Below are 23,726 nucleotides of genomic sequence, written 5' to 3'. Positions count from 1 at the left end.
AGAATCACCACTAAACATTTTCAAGGTTGCAAAATCTGTCTGGGAAAGCTGCAATAGGCTACACCACAGTCAAAAAGTGGGTGTCCAGGATCTGCTTTGAGTGACCTTCGTAAAACGCAAACTACCATCTTCAGCGGTTTATCCTGGGAATAGTGCTAAGGTCAAGGCACTGATGAGAGACGATCGTAGAGTCACCATTGATGACATCGCTGAATTTCTGGGAATCAGCCATGGATGGGCTTCAAAAATTGTAAATGAGTGAAAGACACAAACCTTTCCAAAGCCTAGCTCTTTAATAATTAAAGGCCTTTTCACACTGCACTTGCTCAGTATGAAAGGTCTGCACGACAAAGCATATATATATATATATATATATATATATATATATATATACACACACACACACACACACACACACACACACACACACACACACACACACACACACACACACGGTCCTTTAATACACATGGTCCTTTAAAGTAGCATATTAGACTAGCGGTGCGGACATCTCAGTGGCGATGACATATCTGCTACGGAAGTTAATTTCAGATTTAAAGTGTGCTACAGGTCTCAGGAAAACTCCATGTGCGATGATTTATAGCCAGCCTCAGACTTTAATGAGTCACGCCTCTTTAGTGTTTGTGCACACATGAGCCGCCTATGCACGGTGGGTGGGCCAGAAGTCATTACGACAGAATGCACCAAAGTTGAAGCTGTGAAAGTTAGGTGCGTAAAAAAAAGATTTACGCATGAATGGGAGAATGTGGCCTTAAAGCATGCTAAATTCTGCTCATTATATGCTAACTTAAGCCAAAAAAGGCCACCTTATCATTGGCCAACCTGTCACCAAGCTTACATATCTTGGTATTTGCATGTACTGTACATCGTCTGGTCACAGTTAATTCATATACAGTAATTATTTAAAAAAAGGTGTGGGCACTTCACCAATGTGCATTTCTGTCTACTTAATACAATGAATAATAAATCATTTTACACTTGAGACCCGGGATGCACATGTCATGGAAACAAAGAGTCCCAGCCCTACAACAATAAGTCTCTGCAACTTATCATCACGGTATTCAGATACCGTAATCCTCCGCTACGTCACGGTTTCAGTTTTTTATTACAGTTGTTACTCTTTAATCTTTTATACTGTTTGTATAACATTTTTGTGTTATTCATTGCTCTTGTTCTCTATCATTATATTATGTGTTTAAGCCTGCCTTAGTATTGTTTATGTTTTTTTATGCCACTGATATAATGACATTGGAGCATAATAAAGAATTGATCTCCCTTCACCTAAATCCTCCGCTGTTTGGGTACATGATGATGATCCATTTTACTCTTACTCCTGTCTGGCCACATTTGCCACGTTTTTCACCTACTTGACTCAAAACTTTTGCCACTAACGGATCATCAGATTAGCCATATGACTACACTGGGCAAATACAGTAGCGCACTATGTACTGTTATGGTTGTGTTATACTGGCCTGGTCACGGTAAAAAAATAAAATAAATAAATAAATAAATAAAAGAAAATAAAAAATAAATAAATAAAAAAGCCACACATTCGACGGTACCTGTGATTAAAAGAGAATCCGCAGCCCCGAGCGCTAACGTTATGTTAGTAAAGTTGACTAATGTTTTACCTCATCGGTCCATCGTCCTCACGTGTATTTTGCCACGCTCCCAAAGTGACGTCATCAAGTCCATTTAGTCCCACCTGCGGTGATCTTCCAGAACAGTCTTCAAAAGTTTTCCCGGAGGGAGAACGTGAGGCTGGCCCGTGTCTGCTGCTGGACCACAGTAGAACATCTTTTTCGAAGAATGTATAGGAGCCCGCTTTATATTGTAAGTTTGACTTTCTTTTCCGCAGCAGCACAGCGCTAGTTTTAGTGTACAGTATTATTATGCAGCTTGTTATACCGCGCGTAATACTTGGACTGTACTGTGCAGTGTACTCTTTTGAATGAATGAAATAATTACGTGGATTTTTTTTTATTTTGTGTTTTTTATTATTATTGTTATTATTTTTTAAATAGAGACAGCCGAGAGATCTGAAAGAAGTATACTCCCCCCGAGGTGTTATACTGTCGGTAGTTTGCTTGAACACAGACATGTTGACTGCGGGGCTTTCCTGTGAGTTTGTTTGCGCCTCTATGCCATAGTCACTCGGTGAGTTCTTGCGAAATTCCTCACTGCCTTCGGAAAGTCAGTCATTCACATCTCCTGAAGACGCCGCTCCTCAGAAGTTGTTTGGGTAAAGTGCTGCTATGTAGTGGCGTGACAGGCACGCCTATTTGATCGTCACTCGAGCCACATTGATCACCCACGCCGCGTGTTCGTAATGGAAGCGGCAGTAGGCTAAATTGGGGGTCCCAATCCCCAGATCCCCTGATCCCCTGCCACAACCCTTTGACAGAAAGACATACGTGCTCGTCAAATCCACCACTGTGAGGTCCGGAAAGTCCGAAACATGCATCATTTAAATTACAGTAATTGTCCTGATATCTATCTATCTATCTATCTATCTATAGATAGATACATCTATCGATCGATCTATATCTATCTATCTGTTGATCTATCTATCGATCGATCGATCTATCTATCTATCGAGATCGATAGATAGATCGATCGATCGGTAGATGTATCAATCTATAGATAGGTAGATATAGATATCAGGACAATTACTGTAATTTAAATGATGTATGTCTTTCTGTCAAAGGGTTGTGGCAGGGGATGTGAATGACTGACTTGTATCTTATCTACAAGGACTTTGATGTTGGAACTGGAGCAGGGTGTGAACCAATTTTATTTATTTATTTTCCTCATTGTATTCACGGATTCCCTCAGTGGGCTATTATGACTGTGAAACTTTATTCATGTATAATCACATTGGGGGCAATTTTGAACAGCCACTTCTCCAGCTCAGCATCTCACCTGCCATCTGCCAGTGGATTTACAGCTTTCTGACAGGCAGGACTCTAAATTTCCCATAGGTATGAATGTGCCCATTCATGGTTGTTTGTCTCAGTCTATACAGTATGTGCTCTGTGAGAGTTCTCCCTGGACTGGTCGCCAGCAGACCGGTCCAGGGAGTACTCTCTGTCGCCCAAAGTCAGCGGGGACAGCCACCAGCTCACCTGCAAGCATGCCTCACAAACGGAACACAAATGACTGTTTGATTGATTTTTTTTTGTTTTGTTTTTTTTTGTTTCAGAAATGTAAATATCTTCAGTCATCGCTGTATGTTGTTTGTGTATTTATAGTATTAGGGGGGACTTGCACTTGGCGGGTCACTGAATGATTGTTAAATGTTACATGGAGGTACCCATTTCTTTGGCCAAAAGGTACTCTCTTTTTCCACAGGTTATTTTTGGTTTGATTTTGTCGTTCACATCCACTGCTGTTGTTCCTCGGGCTGGCCTTGACTTGGGAGACATTAGGACCCGGCGGGAAGTCAGTTGCAAAAATGGGGAGTACCCAAACAACAACATCTGCTGCTTAAACTGCCCAGCTGGTAAGGCAAATGCAAGCTCAACTGTGTTAGCCCACGAATAAGAAAGCCTTCACCTCAGCACAGTGGGGCTTGTTGACGCGTTTGCTTAAGGAACAAATTCACTCTGATGCTCGGTTAAATGGTGACTGTTTATTTCAGGTACCCATTTGAAGTCAGCCTGCACTACGCCAGGTGAAAAGGGGCAGTGTGAGGAATGTGCAGCTGAAACACACATGGAACATGCCAATCACCTTGCCCAATGTTTCACATGCACACTGTGTCGTTCAGGTATTTCTGCTTGGTGAATAGGTGAAAGGAAAAACAGACATTTAAAATGTTCCAAATGATGTGAGCATAAATTCCACTACATGAGGTATTTTTTTAACATTTAGTATTATTTTGCTGTTGCAGATCAGGAAATTGTCCGGTCTTGTAGCCACACTCAGAACACAGAATGTCAGTGCAAAGAAGGAAGATTTTGTGTACCTGATCAACCATGTGAGATGTGCAAAAAGTGTTCAAGGTGACCTTGTACTCTTTGTTAATTCATGACAGATCAGTGATTTTTTTATTGACTTACTTCAACTGTTGTTTTTGCCTGCCACGAAATTAGGTGTGGGAAGGATGAAAAGGTTGTTCGAAACTGCACTGCTACTTCAAACACTGGGTGCAAGAAAATCCCATTGCAGTCTGTCTCTACCTCAGGTATAGTGGAAACGAATAGTTTTCATTGTATAAAACTGTTTCATGCATGATATTAAGCATATTAAGATGAAAACAAGATTGCCTCTTTGCAAGAACACAAATTTGCCATACATAATGGCACTAAAATGATGCTTATTTTGTAATTGCTTCCAAATGTTTTCATCAACTTATTGACTCTGATTTGAACAATTATTCAAAACCTTAATACTTATTCAAATCAGTATCCTCTTTATTATGGTGATACTGTGGTTGTTGTCTCCCCAGTGGACGCTGTCTTTAGTGTCTTCATCGTGCTGCCCATTTGTTTAGCATTGGTTGGCATTTGCTGGTATAAGAGGAAACGGGCCGGAGGTAGGTGTAACCAAACCAAGTTTATTATTCAAATGTGTACAATTCGTATCTTTGTTTCCAAATGTAATTGATGAAACTTGTGAATCAATTTACTTCCCTTTTAATTATTAAAAAAAAAAAAAAAAAGATTTTGGACAATTCAATGCTTGTCTTACTAAATGTGGAAGGTGGGTCACCCTCTTAATTGTTTGCATCTTCTCTTTAGGTTCTGAAGCAAACGAACTGAAAGCTGAGGTGAGTTTCATGTTAACATAACTTTGGGAATAATTAAGAGTACGGCGAAATACTTAAATGAAGGCGCTTTGAAATACTTTGGCACAAGGATATGGAGCAAGTGTCTTTAAATGCATCGCTTAAACTCCAGCAGAATGTGCAGGAGAGGAAGAACGAAGAAACCCAAAGGCCGGGATGCTCCAGTCTGATCTTTTCTCAGTCACGGGTGAGAGTTCAAACCTCAGCCGCTATGGAGGATGAGTGTCAAGCGTTGTGTGAAAGCCGCAACAGCTCTGCCAGTAACTCCCAACAAAACCTAACCAGCCTACCCCCTGCCCGCCTTCCCGCCTCTGCCCACCAAGCCTGCCTGATCGCCAGTCAACCCAATTTGAGGGTGAGAGCAGCAAACTCAGCCCTGCTTCATTCATGCTTCTTACCATGCCTCTTTGCCTCTCACCTCTTCATGTCTTCTTGTTCTTCCACCTTTTGCTCAGGGTTCAGTGAAATCTTAAAGGTTTTCGTTTAAATGTTGCCTTTTCAGTTTTAATCAGCAACTTTTTGGTAATGTGCTTGAAATCAAAATATTGTGAAATGTGAAACCCTCCATGCATCTATTTTCTAGATCGCTTATTCTCTTTAGGGTCGTAGGTTTGCCGGAACCTATCCTAGTGGGGTAACACCCCAAAATGTGAAATCTTAAAACTTTGTTTTCCATGAAATAATTATAAACTAAAATCACATTGTCTGTAAACGGTCCAAAATATTGGTGTCTTTCAGTTGGACATGACCAATGGCAAAAGAGATTTCATTCTGCATTCCTTTTGCAATAGGCATATCCAGTGCTCAATATGTAGTTGATTAGAATGATACAAACGATTGCATTTCCTCAAAATTGTCAGTTCAAATCAGAGGTGTATAATTTTCAAAATGTATTTAAAAATGAAAGTGTCAAATGTTTTCAGTCTCACATTTTATTCTTTTGCCACATGGTTTTGAATTTCCAGCCAGAATATACCCATTCATCAAACAAAAAATGGTATAGACGCTTGTATTGTGATGTATTGTGATGTCAGTGCTGACACTGGCAAAGTCCTGTCCATTAGCCCTTTAAGTGTTTAGAGTTGAGTGACCTTTTTTTCTTTTGTTGGTGAAAAACTTAGGGTAATCATTGAATAGATCATTTAATGGTATAAAAGTCTTATGTGGGTCACCAAGCAGTAATTACTGTAAATCTCTATTATACATTGTTGCAGGTGGTTTTGATTGAATTGTTTGACAGAAGTGTCTTCATCCACTGCACTGGCTGTTCAAGCCTAAATCCCTTTCTTCTTGTGGGTAATCAACCTCAGTGGCTTATTGATTATAAGACTAATTTCAATCAGGTTTCCGAACTCATCACAGTCCACAATCTGCTCTTATCAAAGTGCTAAATGATATAAGGTTGAATACTGACTCGGGGAAGGTGTCAATTCTGGTCTTATTGGACCTCAGTGCGGCTTTTGATACGGTAGATCATAATATACTGCTGAACAGCTTGGAAACATGGGTAGGACTAAATGGAACAGTCCTTAAATGGTTCAGGTCCTACCTGGAGGAAAGGAGTCATTTTGTAACTATTGGAAGTGTTCAATCTCATCGAATGGCAATGACCTATAGGGTCCCTCATGGGTCAGTTCTTGGACCCCTCCTGTTCAGCCTGTTTTTGCTATCCTTGGGTCAAATTCTTCAGAACTTTAATTTTGACGATCATGGCTATGCAGATGACAGTTATATCTAGCAGTGTCTCCAGATGACTACAGTTCAATTGAGGTGTTGTGTCACTGTCTAAAACGGATAAATAACTGGATGAGCCAAATTTTTCTTCAATTTAAACTACAATAAAACTGAATTGTTTTTGCCAATAAAGAAAAGAGGGTTGAGGTTAGTAAATACCTGGAGTCACTCTCTTTAAAAACCAAAGACCAAGTCTGAAACCTTGTTCTGATAGATTCCGACCTGACTTTCAACAATCATATCAAATCAATTACTAAAACTGCCTTCTACCATCTGATGAACATATCCAGAGTGAAGGCTTGCATGTGTTAAGCAGACCAGGAGAAGCTCATCCATCCTTTTATCTCAAGTAGACTTGACTATTGTAATGGTCTTCTGACTGGACTCCTTAAAAAAAACATTAAACAGCTGCAGGTCTGGTTCTGACCAGAACAAAGAGGTCAGAGCATATTACTCCAATTCTAAAGTCTTTACACTGGCTTCCAGTCAGCTTTAGAATAGATTTTAAAGTTCTGCTACTGGTCTATAAATCACTAAACAGTTTAGGTCCTGAATACCTTAATGAAATACTAATGGAATATAAACCCAGTCGGGCTCTGAGATCGACAGACTCAGGTCAAATAGAGGAGTCCAAAGCAAACATGATGAAGCAGCATTTAGCTATTATGCTGCACACAGATGGAAAACGTTGCCAACAGAAGTGATGTCAGCCCCAAGTATGTCTTTTTTCCCCATGCTTTTTAGAGCATGCCCACTTTTAAATTATATTTCTTGCACTGTATGCTGTTTTAATTGTATTTTTCTTCTTTGTTTTAAATGTTTATAAGCAGTTTTTTTTCTTTGTTTTTAAATGCCTTTAATCATGTAGAGCGCACTGAGTTACCTTGTGTATGAAATGCGCTATATATTTGCTTTGCTTACCGCAGTCTGCAGAGGTTTCCACCCCTTTTTTTTTTTTTTTTAAATCATATCTTTGTTTCCATATTTGGCTGTAAATGTTTCTGAGTTGTTAGCGTTGCCTGCAAACTGATGAGTCACTGGCGCCTGACAACAAAGATGATGTTAATCACAGCATCGGTTGCGTGTTATATGGCTCCAAACTTCTCTTTTTCAACCTGCTTGGCAAAAAATGCTTTAATTTTCTTTATGGAAGCTATGTAATGTACTAAATGTATTTGGATATTGAATGCCTTATTTGTTGTTTTAGGAGAAGGAGGAGCCTTTTCCAGAGCTGATTCCTGCCAATGGTATTTATAATTAATTTGTGTTACTTAATTGTGGCTACTTATTGTCAGGAATGCAGTTGTTTGACTTTGGTCTTTTAGCAAGTCATGAGTTCGCTCCTTTTTTATGTTTATTCTCATAAATAAATTTATGATTACCATAAGTAATTTTCTACTTCATTCAGTGAGTTTTTTTTCCTCCGAATGATATTCTTCTCAGATGTTTTGTACAGATAGCAAATGTAAACCTTAAGGGTTAGATCAGATCAAGAAAATAAAACTCTAGCGTGAAGTCAAGATACTGGAAATAAAGAGTACAATTTTGTTTGCAGGTGAAGAGTCTCTCAGGAAGTGCTTCCAGTATTTTGAGGAAGTAGACCTCGATTACTACAAGAGATTCTTCCGTCAGCTTGGCCTGAACAGCAATGTGATCAAAAGCAAAGATCAACTTCGCTACGATGAGAAGATTCACGAGTTGTTGAACATCTGGTATGAGAAAGAGGGCAAAGATGCAAGTTTAAATGACCTGCTGACAGCATTACTTGAGTTTGATCAAAGACGAACAGCTGAGATTATCAAGGAGAAAGCCTTAGGAAATGGTCTTTACATTTTAAAGAAGTAATTAGAAGTTATTCTCTGTAGTTACTTTGCATACTCCTGATTAGATGACTGGATGTGGTGTATGGTTTTGTACATGCAATGGTATGGTGACGAGAGGTACGTCTTCAAAGTCTTTGGAGACATGCACTGTTGTATTTTATGCTGTACTGTATGCTGATCGGAAATGCAGGATCTCTGTGGTGGTTCAAAAACACTGAGCAACAGAACAAATATGCTTGGGGGGGATGTACTTAAGATGCAATTTGAATTCAAATGTCTGTTGAAAGCATTTCAGTTAACTATCAAGTATTTTGTTTATTTTTTTACTGTGACAGTGGCTAATTTGTTCCTTCAGATTTCTCAGTAATGTCTATTGGCTGAGCAAGTGAACATGTGTCAAGGTTAGTTGATTTATCACTGGATTAGGAAATGTTATGCAAAAGTGTAGGATTATTTACATAATTTTTTTTTTTGCATATTTTGGATAAGTCTGCAGTGTTTTACAGAGCATGTCTTACGTTGTTTATCGACCAAAATGTACAGTAAGATGTTTGCTGTGCAACGTTTTGCTTTAGTTACTTTTAGTTATTGACATAATTGATCAAATGAAATGCACTATGGCTGTTTCACTAACATATACAGTATGTCAGTTACTCCACCCACCCTAAATGCTTACGCAATCCTTTTTAATGAAAGTGGCTAAATGGAATCCCTTTGGCAAACCTTCCCACATGGAAATCTTTTTGTGTTAACTTATTGTCCGTTTGAGTTCTAAGCACATTTTCACACTTCTGAAGGAGGGAAGTTTCTCAATGGGCACTTTGCTAGTGTGAAGCTGCATAATGTAGAGTCATTAATGACTGCTGATGCCTTTTATCATGCTTAAAATGTTTAACATGGTTGAGAGTATTTATTTTTTTTAAAGGGGGCTCTCAGTTTTAGGTTAAAATGTTAAGTTATATGATGCTGCTATGAATGTACATGTACCTCTGGAGTTTGAAGAAAGTTATGAATTATGCCACTTGTGATGGTACAAACACAGGACTCAATGTTGCAGCCACTTGAAAATCTATTTGAAGTCTGATATTTTTCAACATTGGCTTGTAGACATTCCATATTTATAAATCCTGTGGGGTCTGTTAAAGATCTTTTCTTGATGTGTGTTGAAGTACAACTGGAACAATAAAAATACTTCATAAAATTGTGCTTTGGACTGTTTTCTCAAAGTAGAGTGCTGTGGAAGAGATGGGACCTATAAAATGTACAGACACCCCCCCCGCCCCCAATTCTTTTCTATAAATAGATTGACTCAAACTTGACATTTGAGCTTTGGCTACTGTTGTTTCTGTACCTTACAACTGATGCGGATGTACATGTGAGCATTCATTAAAAATGACTGCACCGCAAGGGCATGCAGTGTCCTCCTAATCTCAACACTCCCTACCAAGGCTCGTGTTTAGTGGTCAAACAGGTCTTAAGGTATTTCACTTGATGCCAATGTCATAAGTTTATGTACGTATGATTAACTATGACTCACTCATTACTTTTGTCGAAGTGTCACAAACACAAATGTTCTGTTAAATAGGTTTATGATATTTCTTCCTTCTAAACTAAAATATGTACCAGCCACATTGTATTGTCCCATAGCCTCAAATGTACTTTACAAAAAAAAAAAACATTTGATGAATAACTTTGTTGAACCGATCGAGGTGGATTAGGTTGTCACGCTCATGCTGATTGCCAATTGGGATTTGCCAAATGAAAATTTGTCGGCCCATGTAAAGCTTTACCTAGGTTTTGCAATGTAAACATCACATATTACTGTTTTTCATCTCCGCTGAAAGTGGGACAAAAAAAAGTAGATTTAAATGCATCAATTTTAAATTTCATGGAAACTCAAGATCAGCACGGTGGGTTACTGGTTAGCACATCTCCCACACAGTTCTGAGGACCCGGGTTCAAACTTTTTTTATGAAGCTAGCAAATCTATCTATCTATCGAAACCCGGTTTAACCTCTATAGCATAGACATATGAAGATACTATGTGTGCAAAGTTAAAAAGCCAGACTCCTTTAAAGAGGATTGTATAGGAAAAAACAAACAGTCTTTAAAATAAATTTCAAAAATTGCAGCGGTAATGATTTATACATGTTCTGTGTCAGACTATGATTTTAAATAGGTAAATTGGTTTGTTTTTCTGGCAAAAAAATAAAAATTGCAAAATAGTGTGAATAATCATAAACGATACTTTTATGTGGTGGTGGTACAATCGTTTTTAACTTTATGTCAATCGTATGGTTATGGTAAGACAATTTTATTTTATTTTTTGACCTGTTCTGTCTGCTTCTGCTTGTGGCGGACAAACTTCTTGTTCAAAGTAACAGCCATCCATCCATCCATTTTCCGTACCGCTTATCCTCACCAAGGTCGCGGGGCGTGCTGGTGCCTATCCCAGCTGAGATATGAAAATATATTCCGTAAAAAAAACAAAAAAACAAGCAAGTCTGCTGCCGCAACGAAGGAAAGAGAAGCAATTGATGCATGAGTGAATGTGGAAGTTTGTTTATAGTTCCTCTTGTACAATCATGGCTAAAAACATTGGCACCCCAGCGGTGCTAATATTTTGTCTTGTTTATATATGCAATATTTTGGCATTTAGCAAATAGAAATAATTTTGGTAATCCTAATTGACCTAAAGCGGGAAGAATTTAGTCCGATTTCACGTCAGACAGTCAGGCAAAAAAAGCATTTGTCTTTTTATACATGACTGTACCTTTTATTTGTACTTACGTTTGTTCTTTCTTATATGTATATTTTTGAAAATTTGTGTTTCTACCCTGTGTAGGTTAGATTTTGTGCTTGCTTTTGTTAGTTGTTTTCCTTCCTTTGTGGCTCCGTCCACCTCTTATTTATTTTTATTTTTTTGTTTCTCCATGTGGCTTATTCATGTCAACCTATTGTTGCTTTTGATTTTGTATTTTCTTTTTTTTTTCATCTTTGTTTCTCACATTTATGTACACTCTTGGTTCAATAGATTCTGTGAGATTGCTCAATCCTTGTGGAGACTCCTCAGGGGTCCATGATTCGGTGTATTCACCTCATTACAGGGATCAGCTCCCTGTCAAAAATAGTCTCCCTGTCAAAAAGAGAACATGGATGAAAAAGAAAAGGTGACTGCCATTGGTTTCATTTGGGGATTAATCTGATGTCTGCCACAAAAGAGTGCAAGAGGTTTCCTTTTGTGCCTGTCAATATAACTGAAATGACCTTTTATCACTATTTTAGTTACGTCGAAAAAAAAAAAGAATAATAATTTAAGTCACATTTTATTCCTTATTATAAGCAATTCGTCAACAGTATGTAGTTCTGCATGCTTCAAAAGGATGCTGGATATTTCTAATATGCAATTTTGAGTGAATAGTGCCTGATTTTGATGAAGGCCATGATGATCACACCATTCACACCAAGCAAGAAGCTTTTCAGTTTTCATGTCAAAGGTGCAATTAATCAAAAAATAGACTTTCACCTACACATTTATGGACATTTGTGTTTCTCAGTGGGGCTTTAGAAATGAAAAAGAGCAAGAAATAACTATAAATTGTGAACTAAGGATTCTCTTTTCCTTCAACCTTAGTCGGTTTCACTTATAATAATGTCTGCAGCAAGTAGGTTGCAGTGGGAAAGAAGATCCCCAGATCTAGGTCCCCAACAGCATTACTTTTTAATATGGGTAGTGATTTCCTGATTTACAAATTCAGCCTTGTAATTCACTGCCAGCACACTGGATCCTCGCTGTATAGAGGAAATCACAATTTAGAATTCTCGGTATTCTTGATGTGACACACAGCATTATACTGTGTGTCACATCATCACCAAAAATGTCAGTCTGTGGAGCACTTTTCCAAGACATATGGACTAATAGTGGAAAATGCATGGCAGCATGCGTCGGATGTTTATACTGGTAATGCAGGCACGCAGTTAAAAAAAACATCAATAGTTGGTATCACCAATGTTTTTAGTTGCATAAAGAAATCCAGGAGGTATTCAGTGAACATTATTCAAAATGAATTATGACAGGAAACACATTAACCATTTTAATTCTGTTGGTTTGGGTCACTTTCCATGAGATATTGGGCAAGTTAAAAACCGTCTCTAGGTGGTGCTAAAGGACAGCACGTCATAGCTGCAATTCAATTGGAACTCTTTAATCCAGTAAGAATTTTTCCTAATATACGTTTCTTGTATAAGAGAGACTTAAAAGCCTCTTTCACAAATAATAATATATTGTACAGTGGTGACTTCAGCAGTGTTGGGAAAGTTCATTTTCTACGCAAACTAGTTCAAAATTCAGGTCACCGTTCCAGAAATGAAGTAGTTCATAGTTCATAATTAAAAATTTTGAACTAAGTTCACCTGTCCAAAAATGAACTAGTTCATAGCTAATTTTTGTTTTTTTTCTCAGTATGTTGCTGACGGGCTACTCCCCCTAACATACTGCATTTCATTTTCCCATTGTTGCCGCCCATTCAGCCCACATTACTAGCCGTGCAGTTTTCACCCTACAATCTAAAAAACATGTTGAAAAACTGGTTGAATGGTGTTTTTCAAAATGAGGACTTAAAACAAAAACAGGACTTTTGTCCTTAATTTGCCAACAAAAACATGCAAGACAGTATGACTGGAACGATGGCGAAAGGATATTCATAACTTTGCATTCCTTGCAGCTCTGGCTGACAAGATGAACAAAATATTGTATTTTATCTGTTCTTATATTACAAAGCAAAATAAATTCCATATCATGACAGTGTGATCGTACAGTTTTAACTATAGCATTCTGATACAAATAATAAAGACTGCTTATCTTAAGCTCTCACACAGTGCAAAACGCCATAGACGGGTAAACGAATAGCATCAGTGTTGTTGTGTTATAACCCGATGAGGAACGGATATTTGAACACAAAAGGTTAAGCAACACATGTAGACAGATCATACAGAAATACTCACAGGCACATATTCTTTATCATTTGACAAGAAAGACTAATAAAACTGATGCTTACTGAGGAGTTTTGACCAGTATGTATTCCCGTATGTCTGTATACTCCCCCAAGGTGTCCAAGGCACGCACACCAGAAGGAGTAGCACAAAGCAAAAATGTGGCAAAATCTTTTTTTTAATTATGTCATTACATTTTTTGTGTTTTTAGAAAGTACATTAAAATATTATACAGTTATGTTTTTGTTATTATAAACATAAAACAAATGTTTCTGGGGGGCAGGGGTGGAAAAGAATGGTGGCATTTTCAGTGTTTTGAGATACAAGCATGGTCACGAAACAAATTAGGCACCACTGTGAATGGTTGTTTGTTTATATGTGCCCCGCGATTGGCTGGCGACCAGTTCAGGGTGTACCCCGCCTCTCGCCCGAAGATAGCTGGGATAGGCTCCAGCTCGCCCGCGACCCTAGTGTGGATAAGCGGTGCAGAAAATGGATGGATGGATGTATTTAGGGACGAAAGACTTATCCAAGTTGGAGTGATTTTCTAACATAGATGTACTCTACAGGACGGATTTTTTTCCTGAGAAGACTCAGGTCCTTTGATGTCTGTGGGGAGATACCGCTCATGTTCTTCCGGTCAGTGGTGGCAAGCACGCTGTTTCATGCTACGGTCTGCTGGGGTAGCAACATCAGAGAGGGACACCAGGAAGCTGGACAAGCTGGAGAACAAAGGCTGGCTTGACTGCCTTGAGAGCGTGGTGGAGAGGTGGATGCAGGACAATACTGCCATCATAGACAATGCCGACCACCCTCTTCACCTCGGGCTCATGATTGGGGCCTATTTATTGACTTGTATCATTTGGACTCAGTGGTTGATTACTGGCTGACTGTCTTCTTTGGTTATATGACGTATTGCTATTTATGTATCTATTTACGTGTATGTGCATATGTATTGTACATATTTTGGCCCATTTACTATGAGCTGCGAGATGCACCCTAACCCTTACCCCAAAGAAATTAATAAAGTGTATACGTGTATATATATATATATACACTGTCACATCCTATATCAGTTTCTGTGAAGAGGTTTGTGTACCAACAAAATCATTTCGCACATTCAACAACAACAAGCCGTGGTTCACTGCTAAACTTAAGCAGCTTCGCCAAGCTAAGGAGGACGCATCTCAGAGCGGGGACAGGGCCCTGTATAATCGAGCTAGAAACCAGCTGACTAAAGAAATTAACATTGCAAAGAGGATCTATGCAGCAAAGTTGGAAAATCAGTTTAGCGCAAACGACTCTAAATCAGTCTGGCATGCATTCCAATCGCTGACTAATTACAAGCGACGATCCCCCCAAGCTGAGAACAATAGCACACTAGCCAACGACTTGAATACCTTCTACTGCAGATTTGAAAAGGACAGTTTCACACCACACACCCACCCGGCCGCACCCGCGACCACAATCACACCTCTGACTTCTGCGTTAACCATCCATGAACAGGATGTGAGACGCATCTTCAAACAACAAAAGATTAACAAAGCGGCAGGCCCAGACCATGTGTCCCCATCCTGCCTCAAAGTCTGCGCGGACCAGCTCGCTCCAGTCTTCACTCAGATCTTCAATAGATCTCTGGAAATGTGTGAAGTTCCATCCTGTTTCAAACGCTCCACCATCATTCCAGTCCCCAAGAAACCTGCACTGTCATCGGCCTCATCAAGGACGGTGACGAGTCTGCATATCGGCAGGAAGCGGAGCGGCTGGAGCTGTGGTGCGGCCGACACAACCTGGAGCTGAACACGCTCAAGACTGTAGAGATGATCGTGGACTTCAGGAGGCATCCTTCGCCACAGCTGCCCCTCATGTTGTCCAGCTGCCTTGTGTCAACCGTCGAGACCTTCAAGTTCCTGGGAATTACAGTCTCTCAGGACCTGAAGTGGGCGACCAACATCAACTCCGTCCTCAAAAAGGCCCAGCAGAGGATGTACTTCCTGCGGCTTCTGAGAAAGCACGGCCTGCCACCGGAGCTGCTGAGACAGTTCTACACAGCGGTCATCGAATCAGTCCTGTGTTCTTCCATCACAGTCTGGTTTGGTGCTGCTACAAAAAAGGACAAACTCCGACTGCAACGGACAATCAAAACTGCTGAAAGGATTGTCGGTACCCTACCCACCCTTGATGACTTGCACGCTGCCAGAACTAAGACAAGGGCATGCAAAATCCTCTCAGACCCTCCGCACCCCGGTCACCAGCTCTTCCAGCTCCTTCCCTCAGGTAGGCGCTACCGATCAATGCAAACTAGAACTAGTAGACATTCCAACAGCTTCTTCCCTCTTGCGATCAACTTCTTAAACACTTGACCTACAATTCCATTACAACATGCTGGCAATTTTTTGACTTGAGTTCGTTGTCACATTTCTGTGGGGCCAATTATGTATTACTCGTGCACTCACTGTAGTTGTCTCGCTATGCTGCACTATTTGCATATACTGGCCACTCATGCCAGAGTAGCATCTGCTCCATTTGCACACTGATTGAGGAGTATCTGTAACATTTGCACAACCAACATTGTCCCAGATTATCGCACTACTCGTCACTTTAAACCGCATACACTCTTTGAAGTCTCAGCGCCCTTTGCACAATGGTCATTGCACCGGACTATTGCAATATTAGTCATTTGAACTGCTCTAAGTGCTAGAGGACTCTGCATCTTTTTGCGCAATTGTTTTTTGTCAATGTCTTTATGTCTCCAAAGTGTTCTGTAAATTGACTGTCTGTTGTACTAGAGCGGCTCCAACTACCGGAGACAAATTCCTTGTATGTTTTGGACATACTTGGCAAATAAAGATGATTCTGATTCTGATTCTGATATGCCACCAGCAGGTATTCACACCCTTTCACGTTTTCCACATTTTGCTATGTTACAGACTTATTCTTATCCACTGATCATCCTTGAGATGCTTCTACAACTTGAACGGAGTCCACCTGTGGTAAATTCAGTTGATTGAAGTTCATTTGGAATGGCACACACCTGTCTATATAATATTTCATAGTTGGCAGTGCCTATCAGAGCAGAAACCAAGCAATGAATTCTAAGGAATTGGCTGCAGACCTCCGAGACCAGATTGTGTCAAGGTACAACTCTGAGGACGGATAGAAAATAATTTCAGCAGCATTGAAGGTCCCGAAAAGGACGGTGGTCTCGATCATTCGGAAATGGAAGAGGTTTTGAACCACCAGGACGCTTCCTAGATCTGGCCGTCCGACCAAGTTGAGTAACCGGGGAAGAAGGGCCTTGGTCAGCGAGGTGAACAAGAACCCGATGGTCACTATGGCGGAGCTCCAGTGTTCCTTTGCGCAGATAGGCAAACCCTCCAGAAGATCGACCATTGCTAATGGACTCCACCAATCAGGCCTTTATGGTGGAGTGGCCAGACGGAAGCCACTTCTCACTAAAAGGCACATGGCAGCCTGCTAGGAGTTTGCCAAAAGGCACCTTAAGGATTCTCAGACCTGCAGAAACAAAAGGATCTGGTCTGATGAAACCAAAATATAACTTTTTGGCCTGAATTGCAAGCGTCATATCTGGAAAAGAAGAACCACTGCTCATCACCTGGCTAAGACATTCCCTACAGAAACATGGTGGTAGCAGCATCATGCTGTGGGGCTGTTTTTCTGCTGCAGGAATTGGGCAACTCGTCCGCATAGAGGCTAAGATGACAGCTGTCAAATATAGAGAAATTCTTCGAGGTGCTGGATATTTTATGTCGATTTTCTTCTTTTTTTTTTTATTTTTTTTTTTTAATCAGGTTTAAAACATCAAAATGTGTGTGTGAGGGGCGGGGGGGCAGTGAAGGGGTGTGACTACTTTCTGGTGGCACTATATATATGACCACCAGGCAGTGCAGTTCTCCTCTCGCATCTGATAGGAAAATACTCCCAAGAGTCTTTGCGCTAGCAATGAGGAAATGACATCGGCGACTGTGCTTAACCTAAAGTACAAACGCAGCATCAAAGTCTTCGATATATAGTTTACAGTTTGGATAGATGTTAAAGTTCTTTTAGGAAGTGTTGTCCTTTGCCACACTCGTATGTAACACTTCGTTATTAGTATTTTACGTGCACTTGCTGTTTGCAATACGGATGGTAGGATAACTTCAGGAGAAACCATCCATGACAAAATGATTGATTTGTTGCATATTGCATTTCAAATCAGCATATGTTCAACGGTCTTGGTCTTGTGTAATTCGGTATAGTTGGGAAGTTTGTTAACTGAACTCGCTGGTGACGCTTTTTGCTTTGTTTTGTTTAGGGAGCAGATGCATCGGGTTGGCGCTTCAACCGCAGACTATTCACTGACGTCTGACCTTTTTCCACTTCGCCACTTCAATACCGCTCAGCGTGAAACTGGAACTGCACTACACGGAAAACGCGAAGTAAGAGCCAAATATTTTAATAGGTGCATGTCAAACATTAACATGGATCACGAGTGCAGGAAATGATTTGAAGTTGTGCACAGTAGCAGGTTTGCTCACCGTTTCAGAGCTGCTGCTGGCAAGGTAAGACAGAAAGACTCGTTCATAGATAAACGTTCATCAAATAGCAATCGTGCATTTGTTAAATGCAAGTCAAAAGTCATGGAAATTGAGCGTAATAATTGACCCAGAGTGTTGTTTTTACTTTTTTGCTCATGTATACATTTGACAAGAATTGATCTGGTAAACTTTGCAACAATAAAATGAGTCATTGTATACATTAGTTGCTGTCACTCTAATTCCATTTGAATAACTGTTTTAGATTGCATTCAAACAATATGGACATCCAGCCATCCATTTTCCGTACCGCTTCTCCACACTGGGGTCGCCGAGGGCGTGCTGGAGCCTGTCCCAGCTGACTAGGCGAGAGGAGGGGGACACCCTGAACTGGTCGCCAGCCAATCATTCACACATACGGGCAATTTCGAGTCTTCAGTTAACCTACTGTGCATGTTTTGGGATGTGGGAGGAAACCGGAGTACCCGGAGAAAACCCACCGCCGCATCTGGAAATAGAAATGTCAAATGATTCACGGCCTCTGAACCGTAAATAATTTAATACGTCACTGGAGACCGTGCCCAAGTACATTCACAAAATAGAAATCTAAACTATTGTCCATGCCTAAACTGTCCAATTAAATCTATCAGCAAGTTATTTATGTGTTTGCAAAATAGAGTGCTGAATTTTGATTGACTTTTGAGCTCTGATGAATCTGATTTAAGACTTGCTTTCCCCCCCCCCCCCCCCTTTTTTTTTTTTAAACCACGGTTGAAAGCAGAATTGGTAAAGGTGATGTAATCCATAGACACAGCTATTTTTAACGATGGCATGTCGAAATTTCATATACTTCAGGCTCCAACAGCGTCTGCCAGTACAAGGTTGATACAATAAGAACAAAATAAAGACTGAAGCCAGAGTTTATTAACAATTACGATTATGGAGTAATGTTTATGTTGTGCACTTGAACAATATGCAGAATAATTTTTATCCTCTTAAATAACATACTGTAATAACTGTCCCGCAGTGATGTTTGTTTTGAAAATGTGGAAATTCAGACAAATTTGGACAAATTGTTCTGAACATGAATTTCTGTAGCTTGGCAGCTCTGCATTAAGTCACGTGGTGGGATCTGACATAAATAGCTGAGCAAAGCGGTAACTGAACCAGAGATATGTTTGCTTATACTTGCAATTGTGTTCCTGTTTTCTCTCAGCGTGCAAGTGTGTCCAGGATGATGTCCATCACCCGCTTCTACATATGGTACTTTCTGTCCATGGGCTTGGGTCTCGCCTGCGTGGTGTGTGTGTGTTTGTGGAACAGCCAGTGGCGTGGCGGTTTCGCATGGGACGGCTCTTCCCTTCAGTTCAACTGGCACCCGGTGCTTATGGTAACTGGTATGCTGGTGCTATATGGCAACGGTGAGCGTTTTTCTTATTCCGGACTCAGAGCATACAGAGTTTCATTTCTATTTCTCAACTCTCATTTTCACTCAGACAGAGGATATGATCATGTCATGTATGACAGATTTCATATGGCATGTTATGCTTTCAACTATTTTATCATTGTGTCCTGAATGTGTCATTCATTCATTCAAGGCTTCTCTTATGTTGTTACATGCAGCTGAAATCTTTGTAAATTCCCAGATTTTTAATTCCAGTACAAACTACAATTTTTCATCACATACCCCAAAAAATATTCTTCATACATAGCCTGTAAAATAAATTTGAATTGATCAGGTTGTTGATGGCGGCACAGTGGGAGACTGGTTTGCACATCCTCCTCACAGGTCTGGGGTTCATCCCAAACATGGCAATGATTGACATGTCCGGTGAGTATGCTGGCCATGCAAAAATGTTGATGATTTCTGCTGCACCCAGATCTTTGCCGCATGGGGCTGTGCATTATCATGCTGCAGCATGAGATGATGGGTGTGGATGAATGGCACAACTGATAACGCAATGCGAAGGAGATGTGTTGCGCTGCATGTGGCAGATGGTGGTCACACCAGTGTAGTGTTTATTGGTTGAAATGAAAATGTAATTAATTTGGAAAAAGATACGTTCACTTATGCGTTCACTTCCGGGTTAGTCCGATTTACGCTTTAATCGTTAAAATCAAACTAATTTGTCTTGTAAAGGGGTACCACGTCACTTTTTATATGTATAAAAGTTAGGGAAATTGACAAACGTTTTTATCAGTCTCGTAAATGAAGGTTGCTACATTTTATGAAATACGAATTCTAGATGACAGAGGCTTACTTAAACTCAGAACACACACAAAACACAACCAAGAGTGGAGTTTTTGGTATAGTTAATGACTTCTACAAGGGATCTAGAGGGAAACACACAAAGGGGTCTAACTAAAGAAAGAAAATAACACTAATAATGCTAAAAAGAAGAAAAATAGGCGTACGAAAAGGGAAATAGAACACCATGTGTTGGACTAAAGTTGAAAATGCGACCGTTTGACTCATCCAGTCCGGACGGGAAAGAGAGGACAAAGATAGGATTTGGTGTGAAGCTAGTATTTTCCCCGAAATTATTAGGCACTAATATTGTACAGTCTGGCAAACACTGGTGTGTTACTCGCGAACTTAGATCATTTGGTGCGTGGTGGGGGTCTGTCTCAGTCGTCTTGGGAAGCACGGAGACAGGTTTGGTCAAATGAGAAAAAGGATGCAGAAAAATGAAAAAACAAAAGACGCGGAAGACGAAAATTGTTGTTCGTCACGCCTCGTTGGGAGAATATGACCGTCTCTCTCCCTGCCTTGGGTCCGGGATCTGCTCGCAAGTTCAGAAAACTCACGTTTGGCTGGGAGCTTATCTCGTAGCTCAGCAGCAACTGTTCTGGAGGCTTAGCCGCGGTGATCGATGGAGGCTAGGGATCTGGGTCTCCATTCCCAAGGCCCGCGGTTACCGAGCCGTGTGCCCGATCAAATATCCATGTTAACTGGGAAGGCTGGCAGTGAATGAGTTAATAAATGTAATCACCATTTAAAAACAGCATTTTAAGTTTGTCTATTTACATTTGTTTGATCATCTTAAACATTAAAGTGGGAAAACGATGCAAAAATACAAGTATTTGAGAAGGGGTCCAATAGTTTTTCACGGCACATTAGATGGATTGATAAAGTAACGCTAAGGGCTAGCTAGCTACCCCCAGTGGTAAACATCATGAGAGGAATTCCTTGGGGAACAACTGAACAATTGGCATACACCTTTCGCTGTGTCGACCCTCTGTTAAGTTAGAATCGCTAATATCATTTCAGTTGTTGTTTTTTTTCTTTTCTCTCTCTATTTAAATTAATATCAACAACCATTTTTTATTTTATTTTATTTATTTATTTATTTTTTTGTGAGCCGCTTCTCCTCACTAGGGTCGCGGGCGTGCTGGAGCCTATCCCAGCTGTCATCGGGCAGGAGGCGGGGTACACCCTGAACTGGTTGCCAGCCAATTGCAGGGTACATAGAAACAAACAACCATTCGCACTCACAGTCATGCCTACGGGCAATTTCGAGTCTCCAATTAATGCATGTTTTTTTTGGGATGTGGGAGGAAACCGGAGTGCCCGGAGAAAACCCACGCAGACACGGGGAGAACATGCAAACTCCACACAGGCGGGGCCAGGGATTGAACCCGGGTCCTCAGAACTGTGAGGCTGACGCTCTAACCAGTCGGTCACCGTGCCGCCTAATATCAACAACCTTGTGAGTAAAAAAAATAAAAAATACTGCAGCAAGTCAGTCACACACTGTGACATTGCTGTGAGAAAAATAATAACAGCCTCCCTGATGCTAAATTCTGGCCTTTATTATGCAGAGTAAGCTGCAGAGTGCAGCTTCTGGAATCAACCACAATCTGTGACAATGGTTGGCTTCAAATTTCACAAAATATTTTTCCCTTAGGTATCAATTATAATTAAAATAATCCCTTCCAGAGTCCGACTGTCATACTCGAACCTGGATTAACTGTTCAATCTGTTTTAAGTAACAATATTATATTCATGTATGTCAATTAAAATTAACCACTTCAGTAACAAGATGTAAAAAAAAAAAATAATAATAATAATAATTTTAAATCTACTTAATGTAGGGATGAGAATGGTAATGGAGGAAGGAATGATGCAAGGCACCTTGCATGAACGTAAATCACTGCGTTCGGTCTACATCCCATTCTTGTTTTTTAAAAAATTCTTTCTCGTTTTATGAGTCATTGCCACCCTTTTGTTGTGGCAACAATTCATCCTTTAGATCAGCGATGGGCAACTTTGATGAACGTTAAGAACCCAAATGTTGGAAAGGACTATCATCATTATCATGTATTAGTTCAGCCTAACAGGCAATGGGCATTTAAGGTGATTTCTTTCATAGAAAATATTGCTCTTCCCTGCAGGAGCTGTTTTGTACCGTGTCCCCCTGACATGGGGAGAGAATAAACTTCCTTGGAAGCTTCTGCATGCTGCACTGATGCTCCTCGCACTGATGCTTTCAGTTATTGGACTTTGTGCTGTTTTTGGCAATCACAATGCCTCAAACATCCCCAATTTATACTCCCTGCACAGCTGGATTGGAATCATCACCGCCATTCTTTTTGCTACACAGGTATAACTTCATGTACAGAAACATGACATGTACATCACTTTTAGTGCAGTAAAAATGTTTTTTTCTTTCTTTCTGATCAGACATAACTGAAGTCTAAATATCCGTCTCTAATGAATAGACTCGCATATCACAAATGTACTCTTCCCCCCCCCACCCCCCCACCCCAATGTGTACAATGTGTATATTAATTTGTTCGGCATCCAGTGGGCTGCAGGGGTGGCTGTCTTCCTCCTGCCCTGCTCCCCCGGTTCATTGCGTAAACTTCTGAAACCCCAACATGTCTGGATGGGAGGGAGCTTACTCACACTTGGCATTGCCGCCTGTATCTCCGGCATTAATGAAAAACTCTTCTTTGTCCTGTAAGTACTCAGCCCCCTCCTCCTTTTTTGCCCTTATGATTTATTTGAGAGAGAATGATTATCATTCCCAAACCCTTTAATAGGAAAGGAAATACCAATGGGTCTCTGTCATATTCTCAACTTCCTGCTGAGGCCTTGTTGGGAAATTCATTAGGAGTGTTGATTATAGCTTTTGGCTTAGTTGTCCTCAAGATTTTATCCAATCATGAGTGGCAGAGGCCAGAAAATCAGCCAGAAGATGTGCCCTACACGGTGAGTTGTGCATCAAAAGTGATACTTTTCAATAATGTGTGTGATTGGTATCAATGGCAACTTTTTTTTTTCTTCTTTTTTCATTGTTCCACAGCCATTGCTTCAAGAAGAAAATCAATAATGAAACTTGCTGTCCACCAATGTCAAAGCCAAATTGGAGTATTCAGTGGAACCAAAGCAGATTACTTTTAAATAGGGTTCTGTTCTTGAATGTACAAACAAGCGACACTGTGCTTAAGAGGTAAATTATTTGTGTACATTAAATTGTGTGTATCATTATTCTTCCAAGCTAGTGCCTTTCATGTCTTTGCTATCAATAACAGTGATGCTCATCAGATGTAAAGATGATTTGGTTTTCATTGTACAATTTTTCCCTCAGAACACAAAACTGCACATACAAAGAATCACATTTTGTGGCGGTGTGTTTTTACATGGTATTACTAATATATACCAAAGCCTAACACAAGGTGGCAGCAAAACTGAGTTCGGTTCAGTCAAACGCATCTATAGTCGAGTTGATGTATTTGCGTAATTCCAGTTTAGTATTAGTTCTCGCTCTAATACTGAGCCTTACTGAATGGCGACGACAAACATGAAAAGCAGCAACAGACTAATAC

The 23,726-nt window shown here is 40.2% G+C and overlaps 3 protein-coding genes across 7 annotated transcripts in view; all 3 read left to right on the top strand.

Moving 5' to 3' along the window:
• The first annotated feature begins 1,702 nt into the window (after positions 1 to 1,702).
• On the top strand, positions 1,703 to 9,571 carry hdr (hematopoietic death receptor). 2 transcript variants are annotated; one of them, XM_061766755.1, is made up of 10 exons: positions 1,703 to 1,854; positions 3,373 to 3,523; positions 3,662 to 3,790; positions 3,914 to 4,025; positions 4,116 to 4,207; positions 4,472 to 4,558; positions 4,764 to 4,792; positions 4,926 to 5,165; positions 7,752 to 7,791; positions 8,100 to 9,571. In XM_061766755.1, exons 1-10 carry the CDS (start codon positions 1,831 to 1,833, stop codon positions 8,387 to 8,389), a joined length of 1,194 nt encoding a protein of 397 aa, XP_061622739.1. In that variant the 5' UTR covers positions 1,703 to 1,830; the 3' UTR covers positions 8,390 to 9,571. The 2 variants fall into 2 exon arrangements, with proteins under 2 accessions (XP_061622739.1, XP_061622737.1); XM_061766753.1 differs by having other exon boundaries at positions 4,923 to 5,165.
• A 7,688-nt stretch (positions 9,572 to 17,259) lies between these two features.
• Positions 17,260 to 23,388, top strand: LOC133474764 (lysosomal membrane ascorbate-dependent ferrireductase CYB561A3). Of its 4 annotated transcripts, none has more exons than XM_061766749.1 (7): positions 17,260 to 17,359; positions 17,675 to 17,798; positions 19,111 to 19,315; positions 22,290 to 22,498; positions 22,703 to 22,857; positions 22,941 to 23,109; positions 23,204 to 23,388. In XM_061766749.1, exons 1-7 carry the CDS (start codon positions 17,331 to 17,333, stop codon positions 23,228 to 23,230), a joined length of 918 nt encoding a protein of 305 aa, XP_061622733.1. In that variant the 5' UTR covers positions 17,260 to 17,330; the 3' UTR covers positions 23,231 to 23,388. The 4 variants fall into 4 exon arrangements, with proteins under 4 accessions (XP_061622733.1, XP_061622734.1, XP_061622735.1 ...); XM_061766750.1 differs by having other exon boundaries at positions 17,284 to 17,451; XM_061766751.1 differs by having other exon boundaries at positions 17,284 to 17,508.
• The window catches only part of loxl2b (lysyl oxidase-like 2b), a 44,648-nt gene continuing 44,139 nt past the window's right edge, over positions 23,218 to 23,726 (top strand). Inside the window, exon 1 of the mRNA XM_061766746.1 lies at positions 23,218 to 23,350. Coding sequence (XP_061622730.1) covers positions 23,320 to 23,350 — 31 coding nt within the window. The 5' untranslated portion in view covers positions 23,218 to 23,319. The remainder of the gene's footprint in view (positions 23,351 to 23,726) is intronic.

The sequence above is a fragment of the Phyllopteryx taeniolatus genome, chromosome 3 (genome assembly GCF_024500385.1).
Source record: "Phyllopteryx taeniolatus isolate TA_2022b chromosome 3, UOR_Ptae_1.2, whole genome shotgun sequence".
Lineage (NCBI taxonomy): Eukaryota > Metazoa > Chordata > Actinopteri > Syngnathiformes > Syngnathidae > Phyllopteryx > Phyllopteryx taeniolatus.
Note: the sequence above shows the minus strand (reverse complement) of the source record. Positions and strands in the feature narration are given on the sequence as shown.

What these genes read in the sequence shown, in the direction of transcription:
- hdr (XM_061766753.1), top strand. Translation starts at nt 1,831, where the DNA reads ATGTATAGGAGCCCGCTTTATATT. An exon ending in ATAGGAGCCCGCTTTATATT is followed by an intron (nt 1,855 to 3,372) that starts GTAAGTTTGACT and finishes CTTTTTCCACAG; the next exon opens with GTTATTTTTGGTTTGATTTT. An exon ending in CAAACGAACTGAAAGCTGAG is followed by an intron (nt 4,793 to 4,922) that starts GTGAGTTTCATG and finishes CTTAAACTCCAG; the next exon opens with CAGAATGTGCAGGAGAGGAA.
- LOC133474764 (XM_061766749.1), top strand. Translation starts at nt 17,331, where the DNA reads ATGACATCGGCGACTGTGCTTAACCTAAA. An exon ending in GCGACTGTGCTTAACCTAAA is followed by an intron (nt 17,360 to 17,674) that starts GTACAAACGCAG and finishes TGTTTTGTTTAG; the next exon opens with GGAGCAGATGCATCGGGTTG. An exon ending in CCATTCTTTTTGCTACACAG is followed by an intron (nt 22,499 to 22,702) that starts GTATAACTTCAT and finishes TTCGGCATCCAG; the next exon opens with TGGGCTGCAGGGGTGGCTGT.